We start from the raw sequence: 20,739 nt of genomic DNA, 5'->3' as shown, positions 1-20,739 counted from the left end.
AAGGTGAGACTTTTGCGTATTACGAAAATTTCTGAGCCAAATTTTTATGGCCTTTTAATTCGGCGTGTTTTATGAAGATTCACCCCCGAATGCCGGTGGAAGGCAAAGATTCAGTGAAAGTTTAAACCCCTTGCTGGGAGTTTATTGCAAAATTTCCACTGCGGGGGGGGGGGGAGTCTGACGAGATGGTCTCTCCCGCAAAAAGACAGCAACTGGCGGGGCGCCCACACCAAAGACCGGTAGGTGGATAACGTCCCTTTTGATCCTCCCTGCGAACCGCCACGCGCGCACACCACAATTCAAATTAAAAACGGGCCCGTTTGTCGACGTTCCAGAATGAATTTACTCGGCGCGCGAGGAGCCAAGGTCCTCTGCCGCTTCCCACATAAATTGATCAGTCCCAGCCTGAAACGATGAGATAAGCCGGTTATCCTGCCAGTTCTTTGAGCCAAAAAAAAAAAAAACAACCCACAAAGCTCATTAGAACTTCAATGCTGGGACATGCTGCGACTTCAATTACATGCAATCAGACGGATGCCTCAAAAAGGCAACGACAACAACGAATGACAACAAAGACACCGGCGAGAAGTAAAAATGAAAGGGGACAAGCTAACAATATGGCACCTCATTACAAGAACACAATTCCTCAGCTTCAAGGAAAAAATGATGACTTTCAGCTACAGAAAACCCATCTCAAAAGAGACATTCTGCATGTATTCCAAGAATGGCAAAAATGAATCAACTTAAATTTAATATCTTCTGAATATGAAAGCGCTAAATTGGAAGTATCTGGAAGTGGATTTATTTCTTTATCTCATACTAAACTTTAACACTGTGCTTTTGTCATTTTTTAAATTCTATTAGTTTTACAAAATTCTCAGTATGCAATACGGATGTTATACATATCTATTAAATTAACTTCTGTAGGAATCGTGGGCCTTTCTGTGTGGAGTTTGCATGCTCTCCTTGTGTCTGTGTGGGTGTCCTCTGGGTACTCTTGTTTCCTACCACAGTCCAAAGACATGCAGGTATGCTAATTGGAGACTCAAAATTGCCCATAGGTATGAGTGTGAGTAAATGGTGTGTGTGCCCTGAAAAAACAGGCGGCCTGCCCAGGGTGTATTCCTGCATCTAACGCGATGCATGCTGGGATACACTCCAGCACCCCCCATGACACTGACCAGGATACACGGGTTTAGATATGGATGGATGGATGGATGGATACGCTGTACAAAGACAGTCAGTGCACAATACAGTATATGACTCCAGTCGCTAACAGGTCACATGACGAGCTGTCCAATCATTTTAAGTTAAGACATCGCTTTTATTTACTTACTTATATTTTTACGGTATCAGTTTGGGGTACTCTAATTGGTGAATTCTGTTTTCATCAAGAAGATTCTGACATTCACAGGTGTTTATGGTATGAGATGCTGTTTAGAGAAGGTCTTTTTTCTTTGATGTGTCTTCACTCATCTCTCCAATTTCAGGTTTGAGGAGAAGCTGCTTGGGGTCCAACACAAACTGCTGATTAAGTTCTGTTATGCATTTTATATTTTAGTCAGTTTCTGTCAGGTGATTCATCCTGTGGGGCAAAAAAATCAGAGACTGGGACAGGGAAGTGAAAAACCTGCTGGAGGCTCTCCTCCTGACTCGGCCCGTGACCGCTTGCCTTCGACACTGAAATACACATCGCACGGCTGACCTCTGGTGTGACACGGGACTATTCTGGGGTGTGTCCGCTGCCGTAACGACCGATGTCGAGTCTGATAAACATATAAATCACGCGCAAATATCTCAGCCGGGCGTGGCCTCCCATTAAAAATAAAAAGTGTGGTCGAAGCACTGGCTGGTAAGATCAAAGATGATGCTTTTAGTGATTCAGCGGGTCACCCTTATAAAACGAGCACGCGGAGCGCTTTTATACTCACTTTATCACCTCTGGGGCCGACCAGGCCATCAAGTCCAGGATCTCCCTTCAAGCCCTGTAGTAAAACAAGGAAGCGGTAAAAATCATAAGGGAGCGTGGGCCCATGTTATCTCTTCCACAGCTGCATCACGGGTCTGTGTTTACTGTTACTGTTGCCGCTCGCTTCCCCAGCTGGGAAGAAGCTATTGCTATTGCAGTCTAAAATGGCCGACACAAAATTAATGTATTAATAGTGTAAAATGCAGCTGGCGGTTAAGTCTCCAGGGACGAGCAAGTAAACAAGTAAATAAGGTAGCGTGATGCTATCCTCACATGCCACTGTTGGACATCATTTGACTTTGGTTGGTGTTGAGAGGGGTCTAGTCTCTGGAAATTCTTCTCGCAGGGGTACGCGATTAACGGATTTGTGCCTCTTAGGTTGAGGTCGAAAATTTGGGAGTTCATGGCCTCCACCACAAGGGACGCATGCAGCAGTAGCAGAAATGGCGGTGAGAAAATTCTAGGTTTCCGAGTGATGAAATATAATGGGGGGGAACAGGTGAAGAACATGCTGTGGATAAATGGGCGCAGTCCCTGACTGAGCTCTTAATAAATCCAGGCTAAATTTACGACCAGCCCTCGTTGGGTGTCAAGCCGCCAGACATCCGTCACAAACCGATCAACCAAAGGGGCGGCGTTTGGGCTCTGGCTAATTGGGGGTCTGGGACACTACGTGGGGAAGGCGGGTTGTGCAGCTACGTGGCTAAAAAATATGCTGATTATCTTTCGTTGTCCACTGAAGTGAAATGTTACAAAAGCAAAATAATGCAGGGCAAAGAGGATTATCTCCTCTGAAATGGACCAAGATACTTTTAATCAAAAGGTGTGTCTGAGCTGTATTCACGCCAACAAAGCTCGTCTGAACACTTTCGCTACTTTGGAAAACATTAGCCGGTTAATGAAATTGGCAGTTTAAAAAAAAAATCTCTTTCTGGAATTGAGAAGTTCTGTGGAAATTGGGCTTCTCTTCACATTGACCTTGATCCTAATTAGAGAGAAACTAATGGTGTAGATCGACTCCACCGGCATCAATACTCTCATCTTAAGTCTCAAAATTAAAATATCATTGCTGTTGACCCTAATCAGGGTCCACGTCATCACCCCGGCCCTCTGGACTCGGGTTCGATGGAATGAACACAGCCTCGGCAGCAGAGACAACAGTAATCTGATTCGCTGGCAGCCTATCACGACAGGGCCCTGTGGTATCACTGTGAGCGATATATGTTATGTTGTGGTATTAACCCGAAACCATAGACGTTGTGCAGCAGATCGCTATGAGGTGTCATCCTTAAAAAGATGAAATGGACAGGTATGAGCATAAAATTTACTTTTTCTTCTACCACAGTATTTTCTTGCATGTGCCTTGATTTTGCTATCATACGCTATCAACAGATAATCATATTGTGGTCAGAAAATAGGTCTATAGCACTATAGCAGATGTGTCTTCACAGACGAACACCATAATCTTTTTTTTCCCCTGACTAATGATTTTTTCTGAATATTCCCGAGCGCTGTGGAAGACAAGCGGGAGGCCGGGTCGATACGGAGACGGCGGTGCGGTCCTTTTCACGGTCCGACGCTCAGACCGTCGATTTCCCCCGGCTGTTACACGCTGCCGCACGTTTCTCTGCCGCGGGTCGATATTTATTATGTATTTAACACCCAAAGGTGGCCTCCGTCGGCTTACAGTAACGCCCGTAAAGACACGGCCTCCTGACGCTTTTTTTTTTGAATCCCCCGTGTCTTTGTGTGAACCCGCTCGACGACGTCGGCCGAGGGAGCGAACGCAAGACGGCGTTTCACGCTCGCCGCTGCGTCGCGGAAACGGAACGCACCGCGGAAAAAGTCCGACGCGGGACGCGGTCCTCGGCCGTCCTGCCTCGGCGCGCGGATAAATAAAAAAAGCCGCGGTAACAGAAAAAAAACGCGATCGAGCGTGCCCCCGTGGATAAAACCGAAAAGCAAGATGGCGGAGGCGGCCGGGAGGCCGATGGTAAATGATGCGCGCCGTTGATCTTTGCTGAAAAGGTCCCCCTCTCTCCCGCCGGCTGTGTTTAATGACCCCATCTGGGAGACAGGAAGTCTCCTCTCCTCCTCAGTCTCATCTCAGCCGTCGGCTTGGCTCGCCAATTAGAGCTCTGGGCCCCGGCGAAAACATCGGGACACCGGGTCCACCGTTAGCCCGTTAGCCCGTTAGCCGACCCACACACACCTCGGGCTACTGCGGAAGGGTATACATAAGGAGGGGTGCATGTGTCAGGGGGTGGGTTATGGGGGTCCGGGGGGGGGGAGGGTGGGGGGTAGGAGGTAGACAGGGGTTGAGGAACTCAGAGGGAGGTTGGAGGTGGGGGGGGCTGCTAATTATACACCACACTACCCCCAGAGCTATCTGGTGCTGTCGCTCCTGAATGCCGAGTTAGACCAGGTGAAGGCATTCACACAGCGAGGACTGAGACTGAACCCTGATTTAACACGCCGCCATTTTATATCCTTTAGTTATCTTGCTACGGCGGCTCGCGCGTGCTAGCTATTAGCGGACGCGCACAGAGGCATCCCACGAACGACTGGGGGGGGGTCGAGGGAGAGGGAGAGGGAGGGGGCGCAAATGTCAGGAGAGAAAGCGGGAGTTGGGTTGCCGCGTACTGTACAATCGGAGATGTCTCGGATGGCGGTTTTTTTTTTTTTTCTTCCCCGCGGCGGGAACCGTCGACACGCCGAATGGCAGGCCTTCAAAGCCCGGCGGAACAGGATCCCGCCGAGTAACAGAGACGTCTTGAGGGCCGTCCGGCGGATGCCACGGGGGTTACGGCAGGAAATGCTTCCAGAGCTTTCCGTTCCGTCAGCCATTCCCTGGTGCAGATGTTCTTGGAGGGGGGGTAACGAGGAACCGCCGCGGATTTCCCGGAAAACGGCGTCTGAGGAACACGGTTTCGCCGCTAAAGCTGCGCGACAGGCGAGCTGTTTTGACAGTTTCTCTGTAGGAGCTCATGTCCCCCCCCCCCATACTGCACATGCACACAGAAAATATGCCTTAAAGAATTTCAGCCTCTCCGGTAAGAGGATCCAGAGACATTCTGTTCATCAGTAAAAAAAAAAAACGCTCTTTAAACTGCTGCCAGCACAGCGCGGAGCACGCTGACCCCGCGAGCGCGGACGGCGTTCGGAGGAAGCCGACGCAGCGTCGACAGAGAGACGCACGGCGACGCTCACGCAGAACGCCCGAGGCGAGAGAGGAGCCTGTGTGTCAGCCACCAAACTCAAGCCAGATAGAGGATGTAAAATGCACAGGGTTTGGACACTAAATAAAACAAGAGGCCCTCTTCATAATGCACACACATTCATGCCCACAATGCAATGCCTTTCTTTTTTCTTTTTTTTTTTTGCTTTTCGCATAAATTAGAAATGATTTTTGAATATTCATGAGTACTCGTGCCTTACATCTTTTCCAGGTAAGCCCACAGGACCTTGCTCTCCCGCTGTTCCCTTCTCACCCTGCAACAGGAAACAGAAAACATCAGCAGAATGCGTCAACAGAACGTGGAAAACAGTAAACACGTGCAGTGAAAAGGTGTGTGTGAGCGAGCTGTTAAAATTCTGAGAAAACTGAATTAACATGCATGTTTTACTTTCATTATTATTATTATTATTATTATTTTAATTCAGATATAGTGAATATTAAATGACGAGTTGAACTTGATGCTTGGGGTTTTACCAAGACAGTCAGATGAAATTTGAAATGTGCATCCAATATAAAAAATTGCATAAGCACTTGTATTAACTTCAAAGGCCTAACTAGTTTTAGTTCATCACCATTCCAATGCAACTGTTTTACAAGCATTTCAGCTTTATGTATAATGTGTTTTAAGGCAATCTGAAGGTACAGGTACAAGCAAGGTCATTGGAGCAGATCAGACTTTGAAAGTCGAGCCCTATACCACACTGATAGAGAGTGACGCAATATGTACTCTCCAACACCCAACTTCACTGTGTGCACTTGACAGATACATGGGCCAAGGCCACGGTCAGCTGCCACAGCAGAAAATAATAAACATGGCAGCTACCTTTATTATCTCCGCCAGGCGAGAGCCTGGAGGGGATTATGTGTTTGGTCGTGTCTGTGTGTGCGTGTGTGTGCGTGTGTGTGTGTGTATCAGCTAATCTCGCATACTACTGGGCCGATCAGCCTAATACTCGTTGTGCATGCTGACAGCAGGCCAAGGACCTGAATTCTCGAATATTTTGCAAATCGGTCAACGACAAGTATTTTATTTGAATTCATTTCCATCATTGTCCATTGAAATACATTGAGTGCTAACTCCTCAGTCCTCCTAACCGGCCAGTAGGGGCCGCAAGTGATCAACAACTGCTTCCGTTTGGAATGAAAGACCAGCGATGTAAAATGTCAAATTCAACGTTAAAATGCCAACAAAATAATCCGCCAACTAACGGGGTATGTTAATGTTTGAATCTGTTGCAATTATTTTGTTGCCATTTTTAGATTGAAATTGATATTTTACATCGCTGGTCTTGTGGAATTGCTCCTGTCCAGATTTTAAACAAAAGTGCCAGACTATAACGTCAACGTTAGCTCTGTCTAACTCATCGTGGCTGATATGAATGAAATTAGCTAACATGTCACCACCTTTAGCGTTACTTCACTGAATCGGCGGTTTTGGGATTTTCAGTGGCACTTGTACTCTGGTTGCATTGATTGTGTAGCCTGTATTGTTGCATCAGCAAAGCTAACACGCCTGGCGGAGATCTGCACTCTACTGAGTGCACTCTTCTAGTTTCAATATGTGAATAGCACGTAGGAATTAATCAAGTCAACCCTTTCCAAATGATGCATTTATTACCAATTATTACCAATTAGATTTTTGATGTTACAGCGGGAAATAGATCATATAAAGCAACAAATTCACTAGTCTCCTCCCCTCCTTTCTTCCACATACTTCCGGGTAGGAGATGAGTGGTAGGGGGAGAGTGGAGGAAAGGAGGGGAGGAGTGAAAAACAATGGAAAGCAACCTGTGGCTCTCCAGGACCAGGGTTGTGTATCACTGCAGTAAAAAGAGAAATGCATCTATATAAAGCAGGGTTCTCCAATCTTATCCGAAAAGGGTTGGCGTGGATGCAGGTTTTTATTTTTTCAGCACTAAGACGCTGAAGACTTGATTGAAGACCATTATTAGTTCATTAGCTGAATCGTGAATTAATTTTTTTATTTAACTTTTTTTATGCAAGTTAAATGTTATATAACTGCTCTCGTTTTTACTTCTGTATTTCCCACTCCTTGTAACAAAACCAATCATGCCGCCATACAACACTTAAAAATACTGCAGCATGTTTACAGTAATTGAACTGAATTTAACATGTAAACATCGCTGTCAATCATCGTCTGTGCTCAATTAGTGACAATTACTTTAGCAACGTAGATCACTGAGGTGGTGCAAATAGGGATAATTGTTTGAGAACGGGCTTTACAAAAAGGCCATCGCTGCCTCTAGCCGGTGTAGTACTGAAGCGCCAAGCGAGAAAACAAGGGGAGACAAACTGGAGGCCCTGCCCACAGGGGAGATAAAGAACTAAAACTGGCAGAGTAAACTGAAATCACCCTGCCAGAGTAAACTGAAATCACCCTGCCAGTAATTTCCCAGAGAGTCTCTGTGAGAGATGCTCTGTCTACCCTCCAGCAGAGCTTGTTTGTCCCCCACAGCTCCGGGAGACGCTGTACCTGGGGGGGTGACGCGGTTTGCGTTCGCTCAGTCAACTGAGCACACCTCTGACGGATGGCGAGCCGGGCTCTGTGATGGTCGGGCGCTGAGACCGTACTGGCGGGACTCTGGGGGAAAAACCGGCCGCTCCCGTTTCATGTGTCACCCCGAGTCTTCCGCCTCCTTACTCTTCGTTAGCGGGAAAGCAGCGGCGAGCCGGCCTTCGTTTTCCCCGCCGATGAAGTGCGACGTCGCTACATCCCCCCCCCCCCCGGAAACGTCCCCTACGCGCGTGGCGTTTGTCTGACGGCGCGGGCGGCGAGAGCGCGCAGACCGCGCCCCCGCGCTCCCGAAAACCAGAACGCCCCGTTCTAAACAAAGCACGCCGCGTCGGTTTACTTGCTCATTTGTCTTCGCTGTGCTGTGCAGTCAGGATGCGTAACGCTATTGCGGGACTGATATTAAATATCTGTTATGAAAAGTTTAGTACTGCTGGAACAAATTCAGACGCGCGGCGTGTGAACATTTGCATATTCTTTGTTTGGTCTGTGATTTTAATTTCCCTAGGAAACGAAACCTCATCTTTCCATGCAAGTCATGTGTATAAATGGAATAAACACTGTACCCAAGCGGTCCAGTCAATAAAAGCTCATCTAATTGGCTCAGGCAATATACAATTTCCTGAGTGGCTCAATTACTAATAGACACTCCCAATGAGCTCCGTCGATGAATGCAGTCTCAAATGGCTCAGTTGGTAAGGGTGTGTATCGATCTAGAACTACACATGCCATAAGAAAAGGCTAAGCCCTATAAGCCTAGATATCACTGGTTTGGGTCTGGGCTATGTAACTAACCAATATTAAGAGGTATTTTATACAACAGAATTAAAGATGGCCACATATCCACATTGCCCACCCTATCTTACAGCCAATCGCTATGCATTTACATTGATGCATTTACATTGCAAGAGAATTAATAGCAAACTGTAGACTGTGCCACATGTGATTCATAAGTCGCTGGCTAGGTCAAAGCGGTCATTTAGAAAGCCTAATAGTGGAGGCATGCCTGAGATCTGGGACGCCAACAACATGGCAAATCTGAGCAGGTGCAGGATTCATACTCAGGAAGAGCCTTCGGTGATTGGTCCTCCAGCCCAGCACCTGCACCCAGATTCCATTCAAAAACTCCATCTGTATAAAAACTAATGTAGCATTTTCGCCTCGTTAAAGAGCAGAAAATAAATCTGCGTAAGTTATATGGGGCAACAATTCAAACTTTGGAGGAAGATATCATTTAAATGAGACATTTATGGCAGGAAGCCCAGGGAGAAACTGCGTTTCCCAGAGTACACTCTGAGGCTCCATCACGCCAGTGGCAGATGGGGAACAGCTGTTAGGTGCTTTATTAAGCCAGTTTTTTTGGAGGTAACGATGTTTTTTCTTTTTTTTTTTGGAGGTGCGGTTATTCCCCGGTTTTTTGATTGCTTCATCGCCCAGATGCGACTCCCAAAGTACGGCAGGATCCATCGCTGGGATTGTAAAAGTGACAGACAACATTATGAGGCAATCAACGAGCCCTCACCCATCCACCCCCACCCACTTCCTGTCCCTGACAAAGGTCTAACACCATGCCAACTACTCAGGGAAAAATACTCCAAAAAAGAAACAAAATAGAAAAAGAAGAAAAAGAAAAAAGCACAACAACACCTTTAGTCGGTAATCTAGCCCAGTATCCCCATGATTCTTCTTCTGCCCATGACAGAAGAGCCAAGGAAGATTCCAGAAGAACTTCGTATACTGCAGCTAAAGTGCTTTCATGAATTTTGTGAAATTGAGTGGAATTGTCCCATTGATAGCGAGCTACTCTAATCTCTCTCATTTAACCCCTCCAGACCTGAATTAAGTTCCAGGGATGAAAGTAATCATACTTAGTACGTGGATGAAAATCCTTTTCATTTCAACCCTCATACATCATCAGACACTGGTCATCTTCCTTGCTGATGCCCTGCCAAGCCTGTACTGCAGCCATTTTCAATTTCTGTTTATTTTGGGGGATTTTTGCCTTCAGTCTTGTCTTCAGCAAGTGAAAAGCATGTTCAACTGGACTGAGCAAGAAACCGCTGAGTAACCAACAGTCCAATTATTTTCGCTCCCCCAAAATTGAGGGGCTAAGCATAAAGCAGGCTGCAATTCCCAAATGGTTAATCCAGTATGGATGTAAACACCTGCAAATTAAAGCGGACAGTCTGCACTTCAACCTAATATATTCATCCCGAATGCAGGGGTACCGAGCCAAAACATCAAAAAACTTGTCGCAGTCTTATTTAAAGAATATATTATCAATGTTGATCAGACATTCACCGTAACACAGCATCAACTAGTTCGGTCATTGAAAGAGAATTCAGTGTTTTCTTTTAAAAAAATTTAAAAAAAACCTTTCAGGCAAATGAGATCAACACATCTTCAACTAGAGGTGACCTCAAATGATCACAGTCTTCCTCTAAAAAAAAAAACCAGCCTATGTCCTGAAGCATCTTCAGAAAGGGTAAGAAAAATGATTTAAGTTAACTTTGATATTGGGCAAAAACTGTTTCTCTAAGATAGTGGTACACCCGGGGTAGAGTCTCACTGCAGCTGATGAACTTGATCTAGGATCAGAACTCACCGCCGTCCTGCACCCATTTTCCCTGAAAGCTGCTTGCGGGCCTTTAAAGACCACCCATCCATCCATTATCTATACCCGCCTATTCCTGGTCAGGGTCGCGGGGGGTGCTGGAGCCTATCCCAGCATGCATTGGGTGCCAGGCAGGAACACATCCTGGACTGTTTGCATCGCAGGGCACACATGCCATTCACTCACACACTCATACCTATGGGAAATTCAGAGTCTCCAATTAGCCTACCTGCATGGCTTTGGATTGTGGGAGAAAACCGGAGTATCTTTAAAGACCAGGAACATCCAAACGCTGCTGGGCTTGCAGGAGTTTTACATTTGCTTCCATTATGACTGTCCTTCAACCTTCCGCACAAACTTTCCATAATGATAACAGATACGAGGCAACAGAGTTTCTCTATTAATATTACATAAATTATGAAATACCACCCAGGCCAGGGGCAGCTGATGACATCATATCTCTCATAATGAATATCTGGCAGACTGAATCAGTCACAAACAACTGCAGTCACTAAAATCTGTGAGCGACAGAGCTGCGATAAAACTGCCCTCTGGCGATCTTCCAGGTGCAATTTCAATTTCCCACAGAAAAGCAGTTCCTGCCAGCCATAACGTTCCACAGAAAAGCAGTTCCTGCCAGCCGTAACGATCCACAGGAACATCAGATGGATGAGTGACCTGCATATACTACACATCACAACAGCCAAAATGATCATCATGATTGTCTAAAAAAAACAAAAAAACAATAAAAGCGTGTGTGTTATTACACATAAAGCGTAATGGTTTTACACAACCTTCAGAAACAGTTACAACAACTGCATTGAAGAAGTGTTCATTTTGCAAGCTGTTGCTTGAGTTGAACCCAGCACATAAGAGACTGACGGTCCAGAGTATGCAACAGAATAGCCACAGAAATGTCTATTTTACTGAGGTATGCATCATCATGAACCTGCAATTTGATTTGCATGCTGCCACCATGTTTTTTTAAGCACACAATTTGAATAACCTTTCAATAACAGACTCCAAAGAACAATTTAGTGGAAGTTCCCTGTGTGAATACATTCAATGGTCTCAGAAGAGATTTAATTTAAATGTTTTACAAAAGTCTAATACAAAACAATAAAAATACAATCTAACAATATGATAGACTGAATAAATTAAAACTGCAAGACATTTTTTTCAAGCGGCTAAATCAAGTGACGTTACAGCTATAGATTTGGTTTATTGGAAAAAAAAGTTGCATGAATCTTGTCGATTCCCATTTATAGCACATTTGTATACGGTATCATTCAGTTCACTTGTCTAGAGTCACCATTTGTCTCGCCTTATTTTCTCGAATGGCTCTTCACGACTACGCTAGCCAGAGGTTGCAATGGCCTCTTTGTAAAGCCCATTCTCAAACAATTATCCCATCTGCACCACTTCAATAAGCTAAGTTGATAAAGTAATTGCCACTAATTAAGCACAGATGATGATTGACAGCGATGTTTACATGCGACACTCACATGTTAAATTAAATTCCATTACTTACCACCGCGAACATGCCACAGTATTTTTCTATGATGTACTGGGACGTGACAGGTTTTGTAAGAAGCAGTGGGAAATACCCACATTATAAATGAGAGCAGTTCTATAACATTTAACTTGCAAAACAAAGTCAAATTTGAAAAGAAAAAAAAAAATCATAATTCAGCTAATTAACTAATCATGGTCTTCAATCAAGACCTTAAGTTGAATCAGGAGTCAGTGGTGGGCTAAAACAAAAACACCCACACCAGTGATACTCAATCCCGGTCCTGGAGAGCCGCAGGGTCTGCTAGTTTTAGTTTTTCCCTTAAGATCAACAACCAATTCGGACTCAATGCACCAGCTGACCTGAGTATCAACTGCTTTAACTGATCAATTGTTGTGCCACACAAGTGCAGGGTAACAACAAAAACCAGTAGACCCTGCGGCTCTCCAGGACCAGGAGTGAGGACCGCTCGCTCAAAGACATGCTTTTGTAGCATTTAAACTTCCATCCGTGTTCACTGTCCTTCCTGACTCTCCCCATATCAGATCAACTAGTTGTTCATAAATGTCGCAATTAGAAACACAGCTGTACAATTAGCCACTTAACTGCGCAGTTGCAGTGCCTATGGGGACCCCTGGAGGATACCCATTGAAATGCAAGTTTAAATCCCCTGCAGGTCACATGGTGGAGCTAAACTGGCAGCCCTACACATGTGACTTGCGTCCATACATCCTGGTCAAATTCTGCATGCCAAGTGCATTTTTGAATATCACCTTTCTGTCTTTGGAATATCATAACACAAGTGAGTGACATCATCGGTATGTAAACTATGGAGGAAAACAGATGCCAGTGGAGCAGGCATCTTGTGTTTTTTTGGAGGATGCATCTACGGAAGGAAATTGGAAGGAAATTACCGAAACAAAATAATCTTCAAGAAGATCTCCACTGGTATGACAGAAAAATGCAACGGCAGTCCAAACACATTAATCAGATACGGATGCAAATGGTATGCAAATGAGTGTAGACAGTAGATCAGAACGAGAAAAAAAATGGAGTAGATGTCATTTGAGAATTTCTCAAATTGCTGGACTTTATGGGCCCTTAAATTGTTTCCTTGTAAATGCACGAATCCACGAGCCAGAATTTGTGACTCGAAAAACTTGACTTGAACGGGCGTTTTTTAAATCCGCGTACTCATTTCACGGCTTCTCTGAGCTTCAGCAGTGCGAGCGAGACCCAGATGAAGCTGTTAAAAGCGCAGGGGCAGAAAGTAAAAAAAAAAAACTTAAAACGTTAGCGCGCGGTGCTTTAAATCCGCCCTGCGATCCAGCGTTAGCGGACTGAAGGAGAAGTGCTCTTTCGTAGCTGACTGAAGGAGAAGTGCACTTTCGTAGCTGACTGAAGGAGAAGTGCACTTTCGTAGCTGACTGAAGGAGAAGTGCACTTTCGTAGCTGACTGAAGGAGAAGTGCACTTTCGTAGCTGACTGAAGGAGAAGTGCTCTTTCGTAGCTGACTGAAGGAGAAGTGCACTTTCGTAGGTGACTGAAGGAGAAGTGCACTTTCGTAGCTGACTGAAGGAGAAGTGCTCTTTCGGGCTGCGGCCTGTGAAATCGGCTCGCAGTGCTCAGGATTTCGGAAGCGAGCGCCCTGACTTCGGAGTTAACCGGCCCTCGCACTGCGTTCCCCTCGCGCCCCAGCGAGCCGGGATTGGCTTGACCTCCGGTGACACCCACTTCTCCGGCCCCAGTTTTTCTGGGTTTTTTTCCCCCACTCCTGAGTCTGACTGAATGGGCCCAACGAGGAACACGCAGGAGAATTTAAAACAGCCCGCCATTTGTTCTCGGATGAATACCCAGAGGCAAGTGATTGCCACGCTAGCACTGAGCGGGGTCCCATGATGCAATATTTTTGGGTCAGGACACGTGGCTCACCTTCTCGCCGTCCAGTCCCGGGACACCCGGATCGCCCGCCTCGCCCTGCGGAGGACAGAGAAAATGAAACTCAGATTAACTCAGGGAAAGTCATCTCCCCAAAGTGGGGCCACCTCTGCCACTGACCTCTGCTGGCTTGATCCCAAACAACCAGAGAAGCAATAATCCAGGAACCTGCTCCACAGCAACACAGCAGGCCAAGGGAAAATATGATCTCATATATACAGTGGGGACCAACTCTTATTTTCATTTTTTTATCAAGAGCTAATACAATTATGACTTCTTATTCAAGAGTGCATTTTTGTAAATAACATAAGTCAAAAATAAAAGCATGTAGGCATTTATTGAAGGTCAAAAGTTGTTAGTACTTGGTGTTCTGCCTTTCGCCATGATTACCACTCTGCTAGGCATTGATTGTGCCTGATTATGCAACACCTCATCTCCAATCTCAGCACTCTCTCAACACTTCCCATTGATGATCTGTTGATGTGACTTGACGTTTGGCCTTTTCCCTCTTCAACCGTTTGAGTTGGTTCAGGTCTGGTGGTTGTGATGGGATTGCCATCCTAATTAGCTACCCTTGCTCTCAGTAATGTATTCTTGAACAATAATTGTAATTGGAGTATCATAATTAAATTATTCCTTGATAAATAATGAAAACAACCAGGATTTGGTTGTAACCTCAGACTTTTGGTCCGCATTGTATTCATATATACCAGTACAGAGTAACGGATTTGCCACGATTATCCCAATATGTTTGCATTTAAGTGTAATATCCTTTTAGACCAGCAGAGTTGCCATTTCACTGTAGTCAAGGGAACTGGTTTCTTTCTAGTTGCATTGAGTTCTTCCTGTAGTTGTGGTGCAGTATTACGATGGTTTCTCTTGCTAGACAACACAAGATATGTCAACTGCCTCTTGATCTTCCTGGTCTTCTCCTGTTACCATTACTGCCCATCACCTGGAACCTTCTGAGTGAATACTGAACACTGCAGCTGGAATCTTAAGCTTATGTGCAATTTCTCACTGGGAATAACCTTCTAGCCACAATGTTTTCTTGACGCTGCACATCTTAAGCCTAACTTCTTCTTTTCCATATTTCTTGCAACTTCAGTACTTATTTTACTTGCACTACAGCCTAAGAGTATTAGGCTACCGGGTGTTTAAAAAAAAAACTTAAAGTAGATAAAAAAATGTTCCCTCAATTTAATTACCCCTCAATCTCCCTCACACCCCTCCACCTCCCACATTGCAAAATGATTGGATAGACTTTCAATAAAGAATTGAATTGTAATTAAAGCCAGAGGAGGCTATTTACAGGGAAGTCATGTCTAAGCTTATTTTAAGAAAAAATCATTTTTTGTGTTATTGTTGGTAGAAATTGAAAAACAATGTTTGTACTTTGGTTTGTTATTCAATAAATCTGCATATATTTGTAACAAACAGCCTAGTTACAAATAAATCCTGAGGGCCACTTATCAAATCACCAACACAGTGTGTAGATAACTGTGAAAACGATGTATTTTTGGAAATGTGCAACCGCTATATACAACCAAACATACCCTACCATATAATGCATATACATATACTTATACACAATTTAAACATGAAGTCCTTTACAAAGTCCCACATCCACAAAAGGGTTTCCATCAGATGATAAGGTAAGTCTCAAGGAAAAAAAATGGAAAAAATATTCTGACAAAAAAGGAAAAAAACAAAAAGTAAAAATCCACGACAAAATGCAAAAATACCTTAATCCAGCAATAAAAAGGAGGGAAAAAAGGGAAGGAAAGATCTCACCTGGCTTGGAGACTTTTTGAATGTACTTTCCCAGCCGCTAGTTTAGATTAGTATGCGCTTGGTGTCATTTCCTTTCAACAGTGGCAACTTTACATATCACAGCGCCGCTAGTTCCAGACAGGCAATTGAGGATGCATGAAGATGCATTTAACCCCAGTTTCTTCACAAACTTTACACTATGACAAACGCATTCAAAAAACCATAGCCTCTCCCCCTCCTTCAGTCCTACCTTTATTACTTTACTTCCTGCACCCCACTTCCTCTCAGGGAGCCATTTTGGGAGGGTAACCCCCTCCTTAAAGGGACCGACGCCTATTTAAATTTTTCCTTGTGCAGCAGTAAAATGGATCCCATCGACACCCCAGTATTGGATGCAGCCATACCTTTCCATGGTTCACAAGAACTCATTTACCCGTACAAAGATAATTTGTTCTAAGGGCAAGTTCACTATAATGAAACATAAAATGTTTAGATGATAACTGTGGCAGTGTCACATATTAACTGAATTCATCTCCACCAAAAGTTTTTTTTGTTAAAACTACAGGTGGCCTAATTCTTAAAGCTGACTAAATGACAAAATCATTTGAAGGTTTCAGGGGCGCACCATCAGAAGGTCTGTCAAATGCGCATCTGAAGCGGCGTTCAGTATTTCAGACGTCTCTGTTTAGAACAAGCATTTTGCTGATGCTTGCCAATTAATTATGCAAGCAATTCCGCACCTCGGACCAAATTAATCAGGGAGACGTGTGCGCGGATTCTCAATTATCAAAAAAAAAAAGTCTATAATCAAAAAAAGGAGGATCCGCACTGCCCTAAGCAGGCCACTTGGGTGTTTTCAGGAATTCAGAAGAAGCGCCACGGCGGAATTTTGAATGTGCCCTTTAATTACAGTCTTCCTCTAATAGAAAGCCCACCGCATTTTGCCTCCAGTACTGTTAATTACACAAAGCGCTGTGTTAGACTGACTCAAAACGTGTTCTGTTAAACAACTCATCTGTTTAAATGACCTCAATCATCTTTAATTGTTAATGGTCAGCCTGTCCTCTCCACGGTGCCTGAATTCACTGTCAATATTCACTTCCAAATTCCCAATGCACCCCTCTCGCTGAAAGCCAGACTGTTCAATATCACGCTGCATAACACAATCTGAAATGCACTTTCTTCAATATTATTTTGATTTCAGAGGGCAGTTAGCGGAACATTCTGCTGTAAAGCCCCTGTGTATGTTATATGTGACTCGACAGTAACCCGAAGATATGTAGTATGATTGAGCCACACGCATCTGAAAAAAGGGCGGAGTTTTCAATGTGCTCTCAATAGCCAATCCACACCCAGTCAGTGTTTAGCCACGGACAGCAAAGCCTTTCTGATTGCACGTCCCGTTCATATGAGTCAGTGATTGACAGCACACGGTAGCCACTCACGTAACCGCCCTGGGATCCGGTGGCAGTTATTGAGAGTGAGGCTTCCTGGAGCCCCTAATAACTGAAGTCTCCATTATGCTGTCAATCACCAACGTATGCAAACCAGTCAAAGGACACTGCTATTCAAAATGGAGGGCTGGTTCAAGCCTCACTGAAGGGGCAGGCAGGTTGCTGAGGGTAACAGTACCCTCAGAAATGTCTTAAACTTCGAGATTGTTGCTGGAGTCTCTTGCAGACGCCGTTGATAGTGCTCCTGGACCACATGCTCTTAGGTTTCATGACCCCTGCAGTCTGTTAAAGACCATGCATCCTGTTCTATTTCAGGTTGAGTCTTTAAAATGTTATTTAGGGGCGCGGAGAGACGCCACACATTATGCGTGACATTAAGAACACGTGCCAAAACGGTACAAGAGCTCTGGCAGACGTCATAACTCATTGTTCATTCCAGCAGCAAGACACTGAGCTCTGCTACCAAAAAGAAATTCTGCCAAAAAGTGTCTAAAAAAGAGTAGTCAATGCATCTCATTACAAGAAGAACTATTGAGGCACTCTTCAACACAAACAGTAAGGAGATACACTATATATGATAAAAAGTATTTGGACACGCCTTGGTCTGGGGCTGTTTTTCATGGTTTGGGCTAGGCCCCTTAGTGCCAGTGAAAGCATTACATTACATTTATTTGGCAGACGTTTTTATCCAAAGCAACGTACCATAAGTGCATATCGAAGGTCAAGGCAAATTGTAATGCTACAGCATACAATGACATTCTAGACGATTCTGTGCTTCCCCAACACTTTTTAAGGAAGGCCCTTTTCAAAGCAAGGTCCATATAGAAATGGTTTCGTTGAGAACAGTGTGGAACAACTAGACTGGCCTGCACAGAGCCCTGACCTCAACCCTATCCAACTCTTTTAAGATCATTTGGAAAGCCAACTGTGAGCCAGGCCTAATTGCCCAATCAGTGCCCTACCTCACAAATGCTCTTCTGGCTGAATGAAAGTAAATCCCTGCAGCAATGTCCCAACATCTAGTATAAAGCCTTCCCAAAAGAGCGGAGGTTGTTATAGCAGCAAAGGGTGGACCAACTCCATATTAATGCCCATAATGTTGGATGTCAGTTGTCCACATACTTTGGGTAGTGTAGCGTAGGTTAAATGTAGCTTTTGAATGATCAGGGAACGTTGTAGTTTATTTTTTTATGCAATGATTGCAGGAAACAGTGTGTGATGTTACACACGGTAGTTGGCAGAAGTCTTCATGAACTATTCATGCTCGATGCTGTAGGTATATGGGTGAAACGTGTTTTTTACGGTATCTAGTTCAGTGCAGTCATGTTGCATCTGTGTTGTGGCTGGTAATCCTAGGACCGACGCAAGGCATTCTGTTTCAGCTCTCCCCTTTTCTCCTGGAGGTTCAGCGCCGAAGACTCACCTTACGCCCAGCGATCCCGTCCAGACCGGGAAGCCCGGCGATCCCTCTGTCGCCCTGCGGAAGCACAGACACGCGTCAAAAAAATGCTAACGTTCCCCCTCCGTAAACACACTAACGAATGCAATGAACCGCTGTGCATGATGGGTAAAAACTACAGGGCTAAGAACGCGCGTTTCGAAGACACGGATTGACGCCTCCTGGGGGGTCCGCGCTCGGTGCTAAGCGATCCCTCGGACGGAACTGAAAGCGAATTCTCCCCCCCGCACGCTCGGGGAGTTACGTAATGCCTCGCTTTTGCCAAACGTTTAGCCTCATCAAGGGGCATTAATGGGGGGGGGGAGAGAGGAGGCTGCACCATTTCAGCGTTACATCCTCAAAAATAGATCGTGTTTCACAGGCCAAAATGTCTGCGCAGCAAGCTTAGTGTCGTCTTCGGAAATACGCGCAGGATTAGCACATCCCCCGCGGTCTGCAATGAAAATATTTACCGATGCTGTGATGCGCGCGCTTGCGAACGGTCTCTCATTGGCCGCTCGAGAAAAAAAAAATTGGAGGAAAAAGGAGAAAACCGAATCTACACACACGCACACACACGCACACACACACACACACTCCCTCTTTCTCTCACACAAGCACAGTAGAGCCCCAGCGATTTGAAGGCTATCAGAATGACAGCTGTTCTGACTATTAACTGTATATGACTGAAAGTTCTTAACAACTGACAGTAAAACAAGCCATCGGCACGATCTCGCTTTACTTTCCGCCAGACGAAAAAAATAAATAACCTGCATGTCCTTGACAACTGTTAGCAAATAAACAAACGAACAAAAAACAAGCAAACAAACAAACAAACAAATAAATAAACTAATGAATGAATAAATAAATATAAATTATTTACATAAATAAGAAATTGACCCTTGCATTCTCAAAAAGAGAATCATATCATAAAGACTTTTTACGATTTCATGCATTCCTTTTTCCCAGCTGTCTTTGTGAAAGATAGCGTAAGGCACAGTATACATTAACTTTTCTGTAGATGACAACTGCAACGGAAAGGCTACCATTCCAGCTTTCTCAGAAACAAAAACTAACTGTTGAAATGCAAGAGAATGTTAGGAATGTAACTGTATGCTATGAGCTTTGGCTGGAGCAATCTGAAAATGATTGACCAGGAAATGAGATACATGGAAGGACAGCTAATACTTGGTACTGACTGGACTGTGAGTTCAAAGCAAGCAAATATATAATCTAGCTATATATATATATATATATATATATATATATATATAGTGTGACTCATTTCCTTTGAATGTGGGGTTCTTTGCATCACTGATAATAACACAGATTATATTTATTATGCATATATAAAGAGCTTTAAAATTCTTAATTGCTTATGTTTCTTCTGGGTTCATACTCTGTTTTGTTGACAGGTCTGTCTATAACGCTGAAGTTTGTATGCATGTGTGTATGTGTGTATGTGTGTGTGTGTGTGTGTGGCTCACAGGCTGACATTAGGGTGGTAGTGAGGACCAGTACACGCCCCTAACCCCTACCAGACTGTTATTATGCATATATAAAGAGCTTTAAAATTCATAATTGCTTATGTTTCTTCTGGGTTCATACTCTGTTTTGTTGACAGGTCTGTCTATAACTGAAGTTTGTATGCATGTGTGTATGTGTGTGTGTGTGTGTGTGGCTCACAGGCTGACATTAGGGTGGTAGTGAGGACCAGTACACACCCCTAACCCCTACCAGACTCAGCACTTCACTCAGCTGACAGCCTGAAGGCCTTGGTGCTGGGAATACCCTTACAGAAAAAAATCACATGTGAAAATCTGAATTTCACACATGAATTAAACATTTTCACATGTGAATTAAACATTCACACATCAACTGAGAATTTTCACATTGATTAGCTTTCTTCACATGTGAACTGCAATTTTCACATGTGAAAACAAACCATGTGACTTGAAATAGCTTAGGTTACCTTTTCCCGCTCTCATTTTATAAACAGGGTTATTTTTATAGTTCACATGTGTACTCTTCACATGTTGGGCGTTCACATGTGGTTTTTGAACACATGATTTTTTTCGTAAGGGTAGGCATGCTGATGGTAAAAATAATAAATAAATAAATAAATAAATAAATAAATAAATAAATAAATAAATAAATCTGATGGATGCCGTACCTTTAATCCAGGGCTGCCTGGTTCCCCATCTTCTCCGATGTCCCCCTGCAACGCAAACAGCCCTTTTTCAGTGACCTCTGCAGTAGCAGTTGCAGT

At 44.2% G+C, this 20,739-nt stretch overlaps 1 protein-coding gene across 2 annotated transcripts in view; it reads right to left on the bottom strand.

Moving 5' to 3' along the window:
* Positions 1 to 20,739, bottom strand: part of LOC135244645 (collagen alpha-1(XIX) chain-like) — a 123,869-nt gene that overhangs the window by 82,717 nt on the left and 20,413 nt on the right. For both annotated transcript variants that reach the window (XM_064317106.1, XM_064317107.1), the window contains exons 10-14: positions 20,644 to 20,688; positions 18,456 to 18,509; positions 13,800 to 13,844; positions 5,408 to 5,461; positions 1,932 to 1,985 (exon numbers count right to left, since the gene is read on the bottom strand). In XM_064317106.1, coding sequence (XP_064173176.1) covers positions 1,932 to 1,985; positions 5,408 to 5,461; positions 13,800 to 13,844; positions 18,456 to 18,509; positions 20,644 to 20,688 — 252 coding nt within the window. The remainder of the gene's footprint in view (positions 1 to 1,931; positions 1,986 to 5,407; positions 5,462 to 13,799; positions 13,845 to 18,455; positions 18,510 to 20,643; positions 20,689 to 20,739) is intronic.

The sequence above is a fragment of the Anguilla rostrata genome, chromosome 18 (genome assembly GCF_018555375.3).
Source record: "Anguilla rostrata isolate EN2019 chromosome 18, ASM1855537v3, whole genome shotgun sequence".
Classification (NCBI taxonomy): Eukaryota; Metazoa; Chordata; class Actinopteri; order Anguilliformes; family Anguillidae; genus Anguilla; species Anguilla rostrata.
This window is presented reverse-complemented; position numbering and strand designations above follow the sequence as displayed.